The sequence below is a fragment of the Acomys russatus genome, chromosome 24 (assembly GCF_903995435.1).
Source record: "Acomys russatus chromosome 24, mAcoRus1.1, whole genome shotgun sequence".
Classification (NCBI taxonomy): domain Eukaryota; kingdom Metazoa; phylum Chordata; class Mammalia; order Rodentia; family Muridae; genus Acomys; species Acomys russatus.
The window spans coordinates 43,413,002-43,432,734 of record NC_067160.1 but is presented as its reverse complement, the minus strand read 5'-3'; the positions used below and the strand labels follow the sequence as shown (position 1 = coordinate 43,432,734).

Here is a 19,733-nt window from a genome sequence, read left to right as displayed (position 1 = left end):
AACAGTACAACAATTTAAACGTTTACAGAAGTGCTGTTTTGAACCTTTATTCAAAGTTGTTGTCAGAGACAACTAACTGGAAGGAAATGGGCACCCAGCATTTTGTCACTGCAGTGAAAGTGGCATTCATTGTGCTGCAGCTTGGGAAGCAATGCAAAGCACAAATAGAAATGTTCACCCTCCCTCACTGACCTACCCCTCTTCCATCTCTCAATCACCCTTCTTTATTTTCCCTCCCCCTTCAGCCCTCCCTCCTTCACCTTCCCCCTCTCACCCTCGATTTCCTTCTTCCATGCAAAGGATGAATAAACATCCTTTGTAACATGCGAACTTTTGTGGAATTCTTCAATATTTTACTTGGGGTCAGGCTATTCAGGATTAAAGGAGGCAAAGCCTTCAATACTGAAACAAGCATATAAATTAATATTTGCCTGCAGCCCCTGATTCCCAAATTACAGCATAAAGAATGGATTTCTCACCATAGCTCTCAGCCCTGCACTCTCTGAGCAGCCTCTGGCAAGCTGCAGATGAACCTCCTCAGTCTGAAAGGTCTGCTTTGTGTAGAGCTGGCCCTTGTACAGCCCAGTTTCCTTTGCTCTGCCTTCTTCGCAGAAGGATTTGCATTTCAATCTGCCACAGATTTCTAACAGGAGCCTGAATTTCTACTGTGTACAAATCTCAAAACAAATAGTACAAAGAAAATAGCTAGTAACTATACTATTTACACAAAACTGTTTGTTTTAGGCTACACGAAAAGCATTATTTCCAATCTTTGGGATACTGACCTATTTTAAATTATTACTATGGAGAATAAGCTACTTCAAGTCAGCGTATTTCCATATTCTTAAAATAAAAAGATGGTAAGATGGAAAAATTCAGGCTAAATCAATTCCTTTCTTAATTAAAAAATGTTCTATATAAAACTCAAAATCAAACTATGATTTTCTACTGTATTTTTTTTATCATTTTTATATTTAATGTAAAAGCAAAGTCAAGTTATTATGTCTTTTTTTGAAAGGCATTTGAAATTACAAATAAATGTAGTATTATAATTCTTGTCTCACAAAGATAAAAGTGTGAAAAAAGAAAGATGGAGGCTAAGAAACTATATTAGTGCACAAAGATACCTATTACAAAGTCTCTCCTAAAATATTTTTAGAGATTTCAAAGATGTTTTACAGAAAAAGTTCAAGAATGCCTTCACAGTTCTGACTATAAAATTTTGATTGATTCAAATGATGCCTTTTTTTTTTTTAATTAAAAGGACTTGTTTTTCTGTGTCAATGACAAAATCTTTCCTCCTTGCCTCCGCAGTAGTTCAGAGAAACTGTGATGAATTGACATATCAATTATTTCTAGCTAAAATCATCCGAGGAACTCTAATTTACTTTTCATTTGACCCCTGACCTGTTTTGTCCTTTGTGCAACAAGCAATCTGTCAATACTATTTGATGACACTTACCCTTCATGGAACAAAGTGGGGCAAACCTGATCACTACAAAATGGAAACTTGGTTACAATGAATTCAAATTAAAAAACAAAAAGAGAAACCACTGAAGCAAAAGTTCTGTCTCATGTAACCTATGTGCACATATCTGTTAGAAATACCTCTGCAAAGCACTGCCACTGCACAGATATCCCTTGGTATGCGTTCCTTCCAAATTAACTTCTGTATTTAAAGGTAAGTATCATCCTTGGTCATTTCTTAGGAATTCATGTTCACTTGAAGAACCACATGTTCATGTAAATTTGAGCAAATGTTTAGGATTCTCTCTTGTTAATTAGCTCTTGTGCTAAATATTGTCCTAGAACCAACCAATGAGCCCCTAACAACTTCATAGGCTTATTTCTGCATCCTCTATTCTGTTCCATTGATCTACATTTTTTTTTTCAGCACTATGCAGTTTTGTTATCGTAGCTCTATGCTATAGGTTGGGTTTGGGCACAGTGATATAACCAGATCTGCTCTTTCTGCTCGAATTACTTTGGCCGTTTTGGTTTGGTATGCTTCCACAAAAATTCTCAATTTTACTCTTATTTTAGTTGTATGCAGAATGTAATGGGAATTTTGATGGGGATTATATTGAACATGAAGATCACTTCTGAAATTCATTTATGTTTACACTATTGGCCACTACATAAGCATGTGGAGTTTACTCATCTTTCTACCATCCTCAGTTTCTTTTTTTCTTAGTGATATAACATTGAGATCTCTCATAGCTTGTGTAAAGTTTGCCTACCACATGGTAAGCAGGAGCTTTCTAATGAGCTTTATTCCCAAACCAGCTATTGACTCCTATATGTTTATATTCGTATATTCCTATTTTGCTAAATTTATAGTTCAAGTTTTGATGGAGTTGTGAGGATCTTTGCTGAAACACAATTCATCTAGACTGAGAAACAAATAACCATTTCAACAACTGTTGCTACAAGACAGCAACGTAAAAAACACTGGTAACACATCTATATCTCTTTCCTGCAAAAAGTGAACTCAAAATGCAGCACAGATATTAGGTACGCCCTGGAGTTCTGAAACCTTAGAGGAAAATATAAGGAAAACATCAAGTGTAGGTCTGAACCTATACTTCTGAAATGGAAATAACCTTCAGAATTGTCAATTAGGATTGATAAAATTAGAAAACTTTGGAATGACAAGGAAAACAACTGCCAGAATGAAGAGATAGCTACACATTGGAAACAAATTTTTGCCAATTACCCCTTGGACACGGGATTATTATATAGAATATATACGTAACTTTGATTGAAACATCAAACAAAAAGTTGAAATATCTACTCAGTACACGGCCTAATGAATTTAATTGAATTGATCAGAGGAAGAAATAGAAGCTACCAACAAACAGTGGGAAAAGTGTTCAGTGCCCTTAACCATGGGAGAAATGTAAATAAAGATCACTTTAACTCCTGGGGAGATGGCTCAGCCAGTAAAGCACCTGCCACAATAAGCATTCAATACCCAGTCACAAGTAAAAAGCCAAGTGTGTTGGTGTCCATATGCAATCTCAGAGCTGAGGAAGAGTCAGGAGTTGCCTAAGGGCTCCTTGACCATTTCAGCCTAGTCACTGAAGCCTCAGGTCCTCCTATCCTAGACACAAAGTGCATAGTGTCTAAAGAGTAAAATCTGAGGTTGACCTCTGACCTTCACATTTACACACACACATGAACACACACGTAATCATGCTCTCATACATGAACATGCTCATACACATACATAATGTCATATATTTATTAATAAAATAATGTTAAAGCCAAAATAAAGGAGAAAAAAAAAAAAACAAGAAGAGAAGAGCATGCTGGTATGGCTCAGCTACATCACTGCTAGACATGTACCTAAAGGACTTTAAGTCAGCAAGGAGAGGAATACCTGGGTATTTGTGTATCTACATCTACACATCAATATCTGCATCTATATCTATAGATAATCTTATGTTACTCACAATAGCAAAGACAGAGAATTATTTTAGAGGTTCATGAGCACAAAACTAATAAAATATCATATATAAAAGAACAGCGTTTTATTCAGCCTTTATGGCTTTGTGAAGAATATAATAAAGAAAAGAGATAGAATAAAAAGTAAAACAGGCTGGACTCATAAAGACAACTATTCCATTTTCTTCCATACATGGAAGCTGTATTTAAATTTATTTACGTGGGTATGACATGAAAATTAGAGAGGGACCTATGAGAGGAAAGGAACTGGTCCCTAGGGAGGCGCTCTGGTTCAGTGGTTTTTTTTTGTTTGGTTGGTTTTTTTTTTGTTTTTGTTTTTTGTTTTGGCAATTTGGCACAAGCTAGAGCCACTTGAGAAGAGAAAATCTCAGCTGGGAAAATGCACCCCAAGTCTGGCCTCTGTGCAAGCCAGTGGTGTATTATCTTAAATAGTAATTGATATGGGGAGGGCCTGACCCATTTTGAGTGGATGGTTCTAGGGTTCTACAAGAAACTAAGCAGGGTAAACCTTATAAATCAAACCAGTAGGAATCACTGCTCCGTGGCCTCTGCACCAATTTCTACCTTCAGGTTGCTGTTTTGAGCTCCTGCTTTGACTTCCTTTGATGATGGACTGTGATGTGCAAGTTTAAGTAAAATAACTCCTTTCCTCCTTAAGTTGCTTATGGTCCTGGTGTTCATTGCAGCATTGGGAAAGCTAACTAGGATAAGAGAGGAAGGAAACTCTAACAGAATAGAAGTTGCCTAAAAAGAGAAGGGGGCCATCTGGGAACACAGTGACAGAGTTGAGAGGGAAGGGGAACAAGTAGAAACAAGCAAATGCAACAATGTACACATAGGAAGCTGCCACACAGAGTCTGTGGGCAACGCCTGCCTCACACTAAAAGAAGCTCACAGAGAAAGCATATTCCCCGGGATAAATCAACTTATTTAATTTATATTATGAATCTGTAGTCTTTTCAGGGTTTAGTTCAAAATCATGCAGTTACATCATTATTAACTTGTCACTCTTAATGCTAAAAATACATACCAACTGGTTCCTTTTGGTTTTGAAAGAGAATCTTGCTGTTACTTCCATCCATATTTGCCATGTTTATTGTATTTCCATCTGTCCAGTACAGTTTTCTTTATTCAAAAGATATGAAATAAACTATTACACACAGATCCATTTATTGAAAAGAAGCATATATCAAAGAATAAAGTAAGAAAGATATTCTAGGTGCAGCATTAATTCTTTTTCCAAAAGGCCTACATGTGTTGGGCCTCCATGAACTTGCCTAGGAAGAAACCATCGCTTTTGCCTTCACCTCTCCTCGAAAGAAATCTATGTCATTTTCATTCTACACTCAAACCTGATGCTTGACCAAGACTATAGGACACCACTTTCATTTTGGCCTTTGTCAAAACTGAATCCTCTTTGCTGAAAAGGAATTAGGTAGATGAGAAGATGCTCTTTTCAATCCCTTCTCCTGGTGCCACTTTGGTGTCAGACTGGCGCCTTGATTCACCAGAGACAAGAGCAGGGACACTTCATAGTGACCACACAGTCAGGAAACATCACCAAGCAGTACTCAAAATAAAACTGTTTTGCTTCTGCAACTCTTTTTGGTCTAAGCTCCCATTCCCTAGAAACATACAGTAATGAGAGTTTATAAATTATATGCCCTTTCAGAACCAAAGTTCTCCAACCAGGACTCTGAATCTTTTATAATCTCCCTCCTCACATTTACATTTGACTCTACCCTCAGTATACCCATCATTCAAATTAAACACCAATTTTACGTAAAATATGAACTAAAGTACAAAATGTTGTAAAAAGATTTAAAAAAAAAAACTTTTAATAATCATACTTTACCCTCTCACTGGGTGAGCTGCCAGACACTGCGGCTTATCGATCCCATGGATAATTGAGGTTTTCAAAGAGCCGTCTAGCCTTGCCACGTTAATTTGCGTTTCATCAAATTCTGAGCTAATCCAGTATAAATTACGTGAAACCCAGTCCACTGCTAACCCTCTGATACTCTGAATATCTGTAAAACAGGATGAAGAAAATGGAGAGTGACTGAAGGTTCACATTCTCCTGGCTCCTCAGGTAAGTTATCTTCTGTCTAAGGAAAACCTAATTTACACTTTAATTTGTCAGCTAAAATTGTACAAGATTGTAATCTCATTCCCTTATCAACACTTCTTAAGGCACATATAATCATTAACGTCTAACTGCTGAGGCATGAGGAAACCTGAAGCAACAGTTACCATTAAAATTAGAGTAACAGTCAATGATTCACCAGTGAACCCTTGGAAAAGACGGTGGTAGAAGTCTTGTGGGCGGATGACCATGGTTTAAAGAAGAGTAATAGCTCCTGCAGTTGGTAGCACACAGGTCTAGTCAGGAGAGATACTGTGCCCCGCGTACAAATGGCCTGTTTGATGTTTTAAGTGCTGATTTGGTACTTAGGTGAAATAAAGTAATTCAACTTCCCTAAAACCCAGCGGACTTGAACACTTTTCAACACAGAGAATTAGCAGGAATTTAATGGAATATGAGAACAAAACTAAAATCATTTTAACATTACTCCGAATGTGGGTTCTGCAGAAAATGACTGAAACCTAATTAAGTGTGGATCCAGTGCCACTAAAGAGAGTGTCTGGACTGATTTTCTTCGATTAGTGAATTGGGCATGTTGAAAAACAAGCATGGGGATGCATTTTAAACAGTGGGATATTTTGAAAAGAGAAACACACAAAGTGAACTGTTACAAATTATGGAGTTTAATACAAGATAGTAGTGCTAATTTAGTACCTATGTGTGGCATTTGACAGCGAAATCCTGGACTTGCCTTTTTGTGTTTTGTCATTTTCTAATATTTGGTACCTCTAGGGTTCTTTAATCATCAGTTCCTTAACCTCACACCAGACCTGTGAAAACAGACTGTCCAGTGGCTGTGGAGGAAATGATGGTCCAGGTGGTTCTCGGGCAGGAGGTAGCTGCGGTGCTGGCCAGTCCAAGCAGCTATTAATTCACTCCAAAGCAATCAAAACATCTTCCCGTTCAAAGGAAGTTAGCAACCTCGATATTTTTAAATGAGAAAGTAGAATACTCCAGACTTATAAAAAGTGCTAACAAAGCAGAAGACCTGGAGTCCAGTAGTTGTGCCGGAACTATGGAGCACAGTGCTGGGTGCCACGTGACTACTGTATGTCCAAGTGTAGGAAAGACTTCTTCAGTCTGTGCGGCTCCTACAGTACCACATCCAGTCTCATGCCCCGGCCTCCTCTCTTGGTAAGGTTCCCTCCTGATTCTCACTAATAAACCGCTACATTCTGAATGTGGACTTCCTTCCCTGCACAATCTCCTGTTTATGCTTTGTTTTTGAGACAAAAATAATACAAAACTTCTTTGAAATTAGCCTTTCCTTCCCAGCAGGGTGTATTTCTTTCGGCCCCAACCCTCTGATGTTCACTGGCTGCAGAGAAGCCATGCTATAAGAATGGGATTTTGGTTTATGCTCCAACTTTGGAAGCTGGTTCTTTGTTATTGGTATCATTTACAGAGTTATTTTTCTTCCGCATATTTGCTTATCCTAACCTAAGGCAACTCACAAAAATATAAAGGATTTTTTGGAAATCATTAGGAGGATGTAATGTTGTTCTACTAGAAGACACGTTTGATAAAATATTTTTCTTTGATATGATTGATGCTCAAGTATTTAATTAGTATTGGTTGAATCAAGTATATCGCCTTCTTTAATTGTAAAGCAAATCTCAGTATATATTATAAATATATATTTCTAGTGTATTGAATATTCCCTCAGATAAGTGCAGCATGCATTTAACATGAGTGTTTGTAGTGATTTTGTAGACTCATGATCTGCAATTAAGAATTTTAAGGATGTGTCAACTAACTACAAAACTCAAGTACACAGCTGAAGAGTCTGAGGGTGCTTTTATCTGAGTGTACATTTGGGCAATCTCAATCAGAACTTTGTATCCTTGTGATCCTTTGGGCCCCTGATGGCATTTTGGGTTAACAGTGTGACAGTTGACATCAAACTTGTCTGTTTTTCTCTATATGTAAAGCCCATGATTCATTGCTTTAGAGAACTCTATAAATTACCTATTAAGAACATAAATAAAATAGTAAAAAAAATCACTGTACATCTTTATTCTCTTTAATAAAAACACGAAACAATATGTTTTAACTCTTGAAACCTATTTTTAATTAAATCATACCATTACCTGAAAGCAAGTTTCCCAGAAAGTTCAGCTGTTCTTTGTTTTTGAAAAACCTACATCCTAGACCTAATACAGATGATATATTCTGCAAAGTTCTTCCTTACCAGTAAATTCTCTAGTGCCTGACAAGATTTAAGTTTAGAATTTATGTCAAAATCAGGAGAAAGGTAAATATCTGCATGCTACACACACACACACACACACACACACACACACACACACACAGAAGTACATGTCACCTAAAGCTATAAAGGTATGCAAATGGGAGTTCGGAAACATGACAACCATCAAGTCAAAACCAATACAGGGAATCTTCTCTTTCGTGGGATATTTGCTGTTTGGTATAACATAGCCTCTGAGTGTGAGAGCAAGACTGAATGATCACAGGATGACTAGAAATTTTTTATATATCATTAGTGATAAATGAGTGGGAAATTGCTTCTGTTTAAAAAGAATAATTTTTGAAAAAACATAACATCTTGCTCTATATTTTTCTATTATTTCTTGAGATAAATGAAAATGTCTGAATATCCCCATGTGGTTTGTGCCTTGAGCAATATACTACTAGATTATAGACAAGAAATCCACATGTCAGAGGGAGAGTTAAATTGATTCTAGACTAGAAGAGGCTACTTTTTTCCTACATCAAGAGCAAATTTTAGTCTTTCATGGAAGAAATGTTCTAAATAATGCTCTCATATTCCTATAAGTGGAATCCATTATGACAGTAGGTAAGAGTCTGATAAAACTTCTAAACCAAAGAACAGGGCAATAAAAATGTTCATATTCAACATTCTGTGTAGAACAATCAAAATCAGCAGCTAAACACAGTTACCCTAATGAGCTGAGAAAGAGAGAGAGAGAGAGAGAGAGAGAGAGAGAGAGAGAGAGAGAGAGCGCTATTAGCCAGAGTGACCAGAGAAGCTAGAAGCTGGATCTGGGAGACAGAATGAGTAATTTTTAATATTTAATCAACATTTTAATGGGTCACATTTAAAAGGTGAAGGAAGAATTTTGAGGTAATATTTCAGTTTTTCCCACTGCACTAATAAAATGCAACTCCCCAAATGCGAAATAGTAATACTGTAAGAAGATGCAGAAATGATTACAGAGACACATGAACAAATACAAAGGCTAACCATATAAACTCGATGGTTAGCATTACAATGGTGAAGCTAAGAGGGTCTGGGCTCGTACTTGCACGCCTGTGTGAAGATAGTTCTTAACTTAGAATTCGGTACTTAGCTGAATTACTTTAAATTACAACTTAACAACAATAACAAGGTGACTGAAAAATGAACACTTGAATAGAAATTCATTCTTATAATATAAACATAGTCAAAAGAATTTGAAAATGTGTTCAACTAAACCATACATCAATGAAAAAAAAGCACTGAAAATTTCATCAGACATTTAGTCAAATGAAGAAGAATGATAATTATCATGAAGTTGGAGGGGTAGGACATGAGAGGGTTTTGAAGAGGTGAAAGAATATGATTAAAATATATGATATATTTTTAATACAAAATATGTTAATATATATGACAATTGTAAAAAGACAGTAAGAGGATGTTGGAATCAAGATGGCAGCACTGAGCACACACCTTGTTTGATGAGCAGGACAGCAGTGACTGTACAGTGACGTAAGACATAAACGGAGAACTATAAAACCTCAGTGCTGGTGATGCCCAGGATACAGGGGTACAACCTCTGTAGAGCACAGGTGGGTCTGGACTCTGGCTACCTAACTAATTCACAGAAATGTCCCTGGGTCCTTGCAGGCTCAAGCATAGGCTCCAAGGACTAGCCACATGCCTGGTGGGCATATAGCTTCTGATATCATGGGCTCAGTGAAAGCTATGGGCTTAAAAAAACAAAACAACAACAACAACAACAAAAAACCCCACCAGCATCTAGGGCTTCCAACCCAGAGGATACCACACAGCCTAGAAGACAAGTGGATCTGACCTCATGTCACCCAGCCAATCAATAGAAAATTTCCAGGTAAACACAGGCAGGGACTCCCAGGACTAGCTTCATGCCTGGCAGGCACCAAACTTTTGACCTTGGGGGTGCAGAAGAAGCGATAGCCTACAAAACCACAAACATTGCCAATTGTCCTCTGCCTTGTGAGGCAAGCTTGCCCACTGGAGCAGTTCTATTCTAGAATGTCTTTCCACCTGCTCTCCAGCTGACTGATATACCTGAGTCACGAAGAGGGAGCCTACAGAGACATTGAACTCAGTGGAAGTGAGTAGGGGGCAAGAACAAAGCACCGTTGTCTATACCTACCCCTAAACTCTCTGGCCATCAGAGACTACCAAACCTGCTAACACCAGAGACATCACTATGGGCATAGGTCAGCATACGAACTCCAGCAACAATTCCCAGGGCCATTTGATACCACCAGAAACCAGCAGTCTCACTACCGGATGAAGCCCTGGAGATACTATCACACCCAATGCACAAGAGACAGATTTCAAATCTGAGGTCATGAAAATGAGAGAGTTCTTAAAGGAGGAAATAAATCCCTCAAACTAGAACAGGAATACACAAAGACATGAAAGAATCAAACAAATCACTTAAATAAATTAGTGAAAGACAGGAAACTGCAATCAGGCAGGAGAAGGAAATGAATAAAAGCATTTTAGGCCTAAAAATGGAAATAGAAGCTATGAAGAAAACACAATCTGAGCCAAGCATGGAAATAAGGAAACCTAGAGAAGAGGACAGGATCTACAGATACAAGCATCAGCAACAGGATACATGAGATGGAAAACAGAGTCTCAGGGATAGAAGATATGATTGAAGAAATTGATACAACAGTTAAAGAAAATGTTAAAACTAAAAAGCTCCTTACACAGAACATCTAAGAAATCTGGAGCACTATGAAAAGACGAAGCCTTAAAATCTCCAAGAGGAAAGGTCCAAGTCACATATAAAGGCAAAGCCATTGTAATTACACCTGACTTTTCAACAGACACTATGAAAGCCAGAAGGGTCTAGATGGGTGCCATCCAGACAATAAGAGTCCAAGGATGCCAACCCAAACTACAATATCCAACAAAACTTTCAATCATCAAAGATGAAGAAAAAAAGATATTCCACTACAAAACCAAGCTTAAACAGGACCTAACCAAAAATCCATCCCTATAGAAGACATTAAAAGGAAAACTGCATCCCAAAGAGGCTAACTTTTCCCAGGAAAACAAAGGAAATAAATAACACAATATCAGCAAAAACAAAGAAAGGAAACACACACATTCTACCACCATCAACATAAAAAAAAAAAAAAAAAAAACAAACAAAACAAAAAACCAGGAACTGATAAGGTAAAATAGTAAGATAAGGTCTTCAAAAACCTTAGAGACATACAAAATATGGCATTTAAAGATGTTTTTATTATTTCAAAGATACATTTACAATGAGACAGGTTAACTCCTGGCAACACTCAGCTTACCTCAAAGAAGACGATAAGCATCAAAGAAAATCCTTATGGAGATGGCTTCAACTGTTGCAAACAAACAATGGGGCAAAATGTGCTCATTTCTACCACAAAGAGAATTCTGCCTAAAAATAGGCAAGCTTGGATACAGGTAGTCAATGGCCAAACTCTGCCAAGACAGGGTGAGCAAATCTTCAATAGCTCCTGCCTCACAAATATGTCTGTTACTTTTACTAGGCCAGAAGGCTAAAGAAGACTGAAGAGGATGCGCCAACATTATAGACAATTTTGGCTGAATGTTCAGGCAGCAAACTATCTGTCATCTTTTCATTTGGGAAGTTGCTGACTTGCACTCCCTGTATACTCAGGTAATCAATTTTATTCCTTCTCAAGTCTCTGATGGGCTGACGACCAGATAGTTTAGTTTTATAATTAAGCTTACTGCTTAGGGGTTAAGATATTTTTAGGTCTAGATAGATAGATGTTTTAAGTTGATAATGACAAGAAATGATAGATATTGATTTACATTCAGAATTTTTCATGGTTCTTCTTGCTGTAGGTAGTTTATTGTATTATGTATAATAATATAAATGATATGTAAAATATTTAATAAAAATTGTAAAATTAAGAAAAGAAAGTGTAGGAAATAAAGGCCATGATGCTGCTGGAAATAAACAGGAACCAATTACCACTGGTCATTAATATATCTCAACATCAATGGCCTCCACTCCCCAGTAAAAAGACACAGGCTAACAGAATGAATGAGAAAACAGGACATATCATTCTTCTGAATACAGGAATGACACCTCAGCAATAACAGACATTGCCTCAGAGTAAAGGGCTAGAAAAAGGTATTCCAAGCAAATGGACTCAAGAAACAAGCTGGAGTAGGCATTCCAGTATCTAATAAAATAGACTTTCACCAAAACTAATCAAAAGAGATGGAAAAGGACACTTCACACTCATCAAAGGGAAAATACACCAAGAAGATGTCTCAATTCTGTTCATCTATGCCCAAATGCAGGAGCACAAGCATTAATATAAGAAGTATTACTAAAGCTTAAATCATACATCCAACACCACACATTAATAGTGGGAGACTAGTAGAAAGCAACATGAGCTTTAAAGTAAGTACATTATTAGAGGGATAGACTTTAAAAATAAACAATTAGAGAAGAACATGTTCTAGTATGCTTCTCTCTTGCTGTGGTTAAAACTTTGACCAAAAGAAATCCAAGGAGAAAGGGTTTATTTCACGTTACAGGGAATTCGTGGCAGGATCACAAGGCAGAGCCAATGAAGGAGCACCGCTTACTGACTTGCTCCCCATAGATTGATCTGCCCACTTTTGTATATCACCTGGGACCATCCAACCAAGGATGGCACTGCTCATATTCAGATGGGTTGTTGCACATAAATCATTAATAATAATAATAATAATAATAATAATAATAATAATACTCAAGCGACTTGTTCATAGGCCAGTCTGAACGACACTACTCCTCAGTTGAGGCTCCTCCTTCCCAAGTAGCTTTGTTTTATGTTAAGTTGATAAAAACTAGGCAGAGAAATCAACTCTATTATCCTTTCTTTCCTTAGGAATTTAAAGGTACCTTCATGTTTTGTAATATTCTTTATTGTGTTAGCTACCAGCAGTGTCTTAAATTTTTCAGAGGCATATGGTTGTGAAAAGAGTCTACACTTGGGAATGCCAATTTAGCTCTGGAGCTATTTTAAAAAGATAGTACTTCCAGCTGATGAAATTACTCTCCAGTAACTAGCAATAAGATCCCAAAATGTCTTATTGCCATGTAATAAAGGATGCAGGAGAGCTAATAATGTGGTCCAGAGGGTAAGCTTTTTACCAGTGCCTCACTATGCCTTTGAGGCAACAGCTCAGTTCCTATGACCTTGAGTTTTCTCATCTGTAGGATGAAAATTATTCATAATAATAGATATGCAGAGATTAAGTGAGACAGTGTTGTGTCATACTAATGTTAGGTCACTTATCATAGGTAATCCATAAACCTGACAACAATAATGATGAGTCCCAGCAGAGGCTCAAGTAAAAGTACTATTGGGACCAGATAGTAAAGCTATTTGGTACCACGCTCTTTCTAAGAATTGTATGGCTTTTTTTTTTTTTCTTCTAGAAGAAAATTACATTTGATTTGTGATAGCTAATCTTGGTTGTCAACATGACTATACCTGTAATCAACTAAAACTTTAGTAGCTGGGCAGGCCTGTGAAGGACTTTGTTTTGATTGGATATTTTGAGGTAGGAAGATCCGCTTTAGTCTGGGCCACACCTTCTGGTGGCAGACTCTATAAAAGATCATGGAAGAAGGAAGTTTTTATTTTTTATCTGCTTTTCCTCAATCTTACTGGCAAGCTCAAGCCCGTTCTACATGCATTTCTTCATGTTACTGAAACCCACTTCTTCAGGATTCTACAATAGACTGAAGACCAGTGGCTCTCCAGGACTTCCCAAGAACTTTAGCACAAGACTGTTTCCTTCCAGTGTTGTGGAGCAAATATCTATGCTTATAAACTTAGTGTTATTTGGGTATCAGAGTAACTGTGGCCTCTAAAATGAACTGGGCAATATTCCTTCTGTTTCTATTTTGGAGAATCATTTGAGAAGTATTTACATTAACTTTTATTTAAAAGTCTGATAGAATTCTGGGCTAATTCTATCTGGTCCTGTGTTTGTTTGTTGTCCCTTTGAAATGCCTGTTATTAAGTGCAGGGAGGGCCATCAGTTTCAGGAAAAGCAGGTCTGGCCTGGTTTTCAGTCCAGTGTTCTGAGCTAGTATCTGACACACAATAAGAACAGTCAACATACAAGCAAATAGTCCATTAACTCAACGCTAGTTATTCAGAGTCTACTCATTGCATTCATATATATACTTAATTCCATCTGGGTTTTATAGTTTAGAAATATTATTAATATGTGGGTATATTGACATGCCTGTGCATGTGAGAAGATGCATGTTACAGCATGCACAGAGGAGTCAGAGGATAACCTTAGGTGTAGATTATGCCCATCACTACATTTGGGTTGTGGGAATTAAACTCGGGTCATCAGGTTTGTTTCCTAAGTCCTACACCCAGACAGCCATCTTGCAGGTCCTCATTTTTATTTAGTTAATTCATGTGGACTGCTGAGAACTTATTTTAAAAGCTCCTGGAATATTTCCCTTTGAAATATGCTTAAAACGAGGTCAGACATGCAGGTGAATTCAGAAGACTGGGTCAAACCTTGCTGTACCCTGAGCTGTTGCCATGTAAGTAGTACTGTATGGCAGCAAAAAAAGCTTTTTCAATATGTTTAAACATTTAAACATTTTAATTAGCACCGGGATTTTTCATTTGAATGGAACTAAATTTTTGGTTATCAAACTCCTGTTTGATTTAATTACGGCATTCAACATTTGCAGAGATAGAGTACACTGTTGGTTCTTTGAATAACCAATTTCAACTTTCAATTGAGTTGGACAGTGTAAAATATAGTGTTTACCACAAATGGAATAGCAAACACTGATAGGGTCATACAATTCTTTTACCTCTTGAAATAACCGTTTCTAGTCCTGTTCCATTAATGAAAGCCCGTGTTATGGTTTGTGTTTTGATGTCTGTCCAGTACAAACGTTCTTCAGAGGCATCGAAGTCTATTACAGCAACATCATCAATATCTGGGACAGTAAACGCTGTGATGAAGTTCACATATGGATCATCAATGTCCACCCCTCGGATCTCAGAACGTCTTGCGTAAAGAAGAAATTTTTTCATTTCTACAAGAAGAAATTCAAGTGATCATTTTCTTATTCATTTTTTTCTTTTTTTTTAGGGCATTTATGATAATTTTTCTTTTCTTTTTTTAATTTTACTTTATTAATTTATTCTTACTACATCTCAATGGTTATCCCCTCCCTTGTATCCTCCCATTCCTCCCTCCCTCCCATTTTCCCCTTACTCCCCTCCCCCATGACTGTAACTGAGGGGGACTTTCTCCCCCTGTATATGCTCATAGGGTATCAAGTCTCTTCTTGGTAACCTGCTATCCTTCCTCTGAGTGTCACCAGGTCTCCCCATTCAGGGGAGAATGGCAAAGTTGAAGGATCCAGAAGAACATTATGATACGCACACAGATTTGGGCCCAGGGGTTCTGCTCAAAACTATGGCACCAGCCAAGGACAATACAGGCCGTAAACTTCAAACCCCTACCCAGATCTAGCCAGTGGACAGGACATTCTCCACAGTTGAGTGGAGAGTGGGGTCTGACTTTCACATATTATTTATTTTCAAGTGTAGGACAGTCTAGAAATTTTGAAATAGTAAATTTTAGTGACTTACAAAAAATTAAAGGAAACTGAGGGAAAATGCATAGATCTTAAAGGTACTCAGAACAAACATGTAAAACAAGTTTAAAAATATGTAAGTAATATTATTTAGTTTGAAATTTCAGGCAAGCCTCAGTATCTAAATTTACCTCAGCACACCAAAACATTGCTAACTAAAGCCAGGTCTAGAGATGGAAGCAGATCTACAGTTTCAGGCTAGCCATTGCTACATAGTTAGAACCTGTCTCAGAAAAAAAATACCAACAGAAGACAAACAAACAAAACAATAACATGCTGGATATATGTTTTCAAAAACTATATTTCATATCAGTATATAGTTAAAATAATATTGCATTTTACTAAATTATTTTTTTATTAATTTTTTCCATATTACATATCAGTTGTTATCCCATCCCTCTGTATCCTTCCATTCCTCCCTCCCTCCCATTTCCCCTTATTCCCCTCCCCTATGACTGTGACTGAGGGGGACCTCCTCCCCCTGTATATGCTCTAGTACAGCCACTTTGGAAATCTATCTGGCACTATCTCAGAAAACTGGGAATAAGGCTTCCTCAAGACCCAGCTATTCCACTCCTTGGAATATACCCAGAAGATGCTCCAGCACACAACAAGAACATTTGCTCAACCATGTTCATAGCAGCCTTATTCATAATCGCCAGAACATGGAAACAGCCTAAGTGTCCTTCAGTAGAAGAATGGATACTAAATGGTTTTAAAGCACCTAAGAATATATTTTCCTAAAATAGTCACTGAATGAAATAAAATTAGGCATTTTTATTTTTAAAGTCAATTCATATATTCCTTGTCAAAATTAGTGCTTAGGTAGTCTCCCGTTTATATTGTAAACTTTTGTGGATTTGCTATCCTAGCATTGGGAAGCATTCAGGTTGTACTGTTTGTAAAATAAGAGTTATTGTTCTAGTAATTTTTGTTGTCATTGAGTTTTTTGTTTGTTTGTTTGTTTTGTTTGTTTGTTTGTTTGTTTTGAGAAAGGCATTAATTGGCATCAGGCTTCACAGAAAAATATCTTGTACCATTCTTTTCTTCATACACAATGATGCAGACTACCAGACAAAGCAACTTCTGGATTCTCTGCAGTTATCCACACAGTCACTAGTATATTCTAGTCCCTATACTTTCAACTAGGTAATGAGTGTTCCTTCATTTCTCTATGGGGCTGTACCTGTTAAAGGCAGTATTAATGGAAAGTATGAGCAGTGAATGCTTATGCCTCTTCAAGTCTGTAACATACTTGTGTCCATGCCGTGGATATAGAACTTGTTACATAACTTTATTATGGTAAAAGAGTGGACTTTCCCCTCGCATCTACATCCCTGAACCCAAGAAGGAAGCCCCGATTTCCATAGCATGGCCCTCTGCTTTGGGAGAACTTTCAGATCCCCATTCATAATGTTTGTATTCTCTACTGCCTCTTCTCTTAACAATTATTGCTTGATGGCCTTCTGTGCTGCTCTATAAATTATTAATATAAACAATAATCTGGAGCAGAGGACTCTGACCTTCACCTGCAATAGGGCACACTAGTACTAGACTCATAATTTAACTTCTGAAAAATGATTCTATTTTCTGCCCTACAGAATAAGTAACTATTTTAGCACAAATACATTAACAAAATATTTATTTTCATTAATACAAGTTATTTAGTTTAAATATCTTTGTTTTTCTTTAAAACAAATCTTATCGAGTTATACAATTTTGTTATGTTTTGCTCTGTTTTGTTTTGTTTTTTTTTTTTTTTTTCATTTTTCCCTTCAGGTTGACATCCCTTGGTAAATGAACAGGAGATGAAAGCTGGTAGGTACCTCCTGCTATGCAGGTTACCTAAGTCATCACTTCCTGGCAGTGCACATATACTCATTCATCTGTTCTGCAGAGATAAATTTTGCTAATGAACCAACTAAAAAGTAGCAGGGAAAAATAAATAGGATGACGAACAGCAAATATAACACATCGTATCTTAACGGATTGTCAGCTTCCCAGAAGTAGCTGAGTCCTTACAACTAACATAGTCTTAAAAACAGTCAAAACCTCTTCCACTTCACTCTGAGCAAAACTTGAATGCCTGCAGAATCTGACCAAATTCCGTTCTGATTTGGCTAGGAACTCTGGGAAGCTCACCATAGCAGGTCTTCTTGTCAGAGGAGAGCCTCATCAGGTGCGGGCACGCACAGGCTGCACTCCGGTTATGACTGATGAGACACAGGTGAGAGCAGGGCCCTCTCCCTCCGTTGGCCGCGCAAGGATTTGGAGCTGTCAAGGACAATAAAACACCGACAGTGAAAAAGGAGCATGGCAGGAATCCTCTAAGGTTGACTCGATGAGTCAAAGGAAAGTTTTCCTCAGGGAGCCTACAGAATGACTATGAAAAGGGCGGGCGGGTGTGTGCAACCCTTGCACCACTAAAAATCTTCCAGCCCCTAAAGTTCACAGCTAAATCCCTGTTATTACAGATGCAGAGATATTTTAAGAATTAGGTAGAGAAGTTATCAGGAATCGTTGCTATATTAGCATGAGCCAAGTGCAGGGAGATTTTGTCATAAATTTGAGAGTTCTGATAGATGTCTTTCATGTTCTTAACCTTGCTTCAGATACTGCCTTCTGGCCTGAGCACACCACTCTGCTCTAGCCAATATGACTGGACTGCTATAGTGGACATCGTCTCTCTCTCTCTCTCTCTCTCTCTCTCTCTCTCTCTCTCTCTCTCTCTCTCCTCCCTCTCTCTCCCTCCCTCTCCTCCCTCTCCCTCTCCCTCTCTCTCTCCTCTCTCCTATCCTCTCTCTCCTCTCTCCTCTCTCTCTCTCTCTCTCTCTCTCTCTCTCTCTCTCTCTCTCTCTCTCTCTCTCTCTCTCTCTCTCTCTCTCCCCGGTCTTCTCTTCAGTACACAAACATCTAGACAGAGCAGCTAGCATGGAGTTACTTTCCCAGTATCTGTATCATGACTTGGGGTGAGATTTTCATTTCATATTTATTTGGTGTGTGTGTGTGTGTGTGTGTGTGTGTGTGTGTGTGTGTGTGTGTGTGTGTGTGTACACGTTGTTGGCAAGCCATGGCAAGGGTGTGGAAATCAGTAAACAACATGCAGAAAATGGTTCTCTCATTCTACCACATGGGGCTTGTGGATCAAATGTAGATCAGGCTCTCTGTGAAGAGATATCACCTGTTGGGATATCTCTCTTGCCCCATAGATGCTTATTTCAATCTCTCAATAGCCATTATCTTTGATCTTATATTTATCATTAATATTATTTATTTATTCATTCTAATGGAATAATGACTTTAGATCTAGACTACTAAATCAAAAGCAGGAAGAGTTGTGACTTCTGACCTCAGTGGTGAGACTTTAGCTTCCAGCTAATGAATAGTACCTATTTAGCAGGTGGACTTACTGCGCTGGGTAAATAGGGTTCAAGACATACCATTTAAACTGTCTGCAGTGGGATATTGAAAAGGGGATGACACAGCTGGGTTGATAGGGTTCAAGACATACCGTTTAAACTGTCTGCTGTGGGATATTGAAAAGGGGATGACGCAGAGGGGTCTCTGCGACCTTCTCTGCACACTTCTATCCTGAGGTAGGTCATAAACCCTAGGACACATATGCTGACTTTTCTCTACAGCCAGTCCTATGAAAGTCCTGTGAGAGATGTCTTTCAAATCTCCAGAGGAAATGGGCATCTTTATCTTGGCACAAGAGTGCAAACAGGCCAGCATCGCAGTGCCCTCACCTAGTGCTCTGCTCATAGTTTTCTATCATGTCTATCAACCAGTATCTTTCATCAAATGGAGAAAAAAATGTACAGGTTTGTAGCATCTCTTTATTATAAATAAATAAAATTGATTCAAATGAGTTTATATTCTCTTGTTGTGGTGGTTATGCTGGTTTCAACTGTGAAGTAGGAGGGAGTATAAAATTTTTTGATTTTTTTTTTATTCTCCAGTAGTTAGCATTAGTGCTATAAGATCTTAAAGCATAAAGATGAAAACATGAGACTACATAATCAATACAGAGCAGATGGGAGAAATTAGCTTTATACTCAATGTGTATTTGGCAGTTTATCCTATTTTTCACATGAAGACAATAAAAGCAAAGCATGACTTTCTTCTGCTTTTGTTAAAAATAAATAATTTCTTTTAAACTGAAAAGGTTTCTGAATCAAACCATCTGCTAACAAAAAAAAAAAAAAAAAAAAAAAAAAAAAAAA

The 19,733-nt window shown here is 37.7% G+C and overlaps 1 protein-coding gene across 1 annotated transcript in view; it reads right to left on the bottom strand.

Annotated features, from left to right (window-relative positions):
- Positions 1-19,733, bottom strand: part of Lrp1b (LDL receptor related protein 1B) — a 1,950,158-nt gene that overhangs the window by 554,320 nt on the left and 1,376,105 nt on the right. Inside the window, exons 28-31 of the mRNA XM_051166335.1 lie at positions 17,650-17,781; positions 14,713-14,940; positions 5,324-5,498; positions 4,499-4,593 (exon numbers count right to left, since the gene is read on the bottom strand). Of these exons, the coding sequence (XP_051022292.1) occupies positions 4,499-4,593; positions 5,324-5,498; positions 14,713-14,940; positions 17,650-17,781 (630 nt within the window). The remainder of the gene's footprint in view (positions 1-4,498; positions 4,594-5,323; positions 5,499-14,712; positions 14,941-17,649; positions 17,782-19,733) is intronic.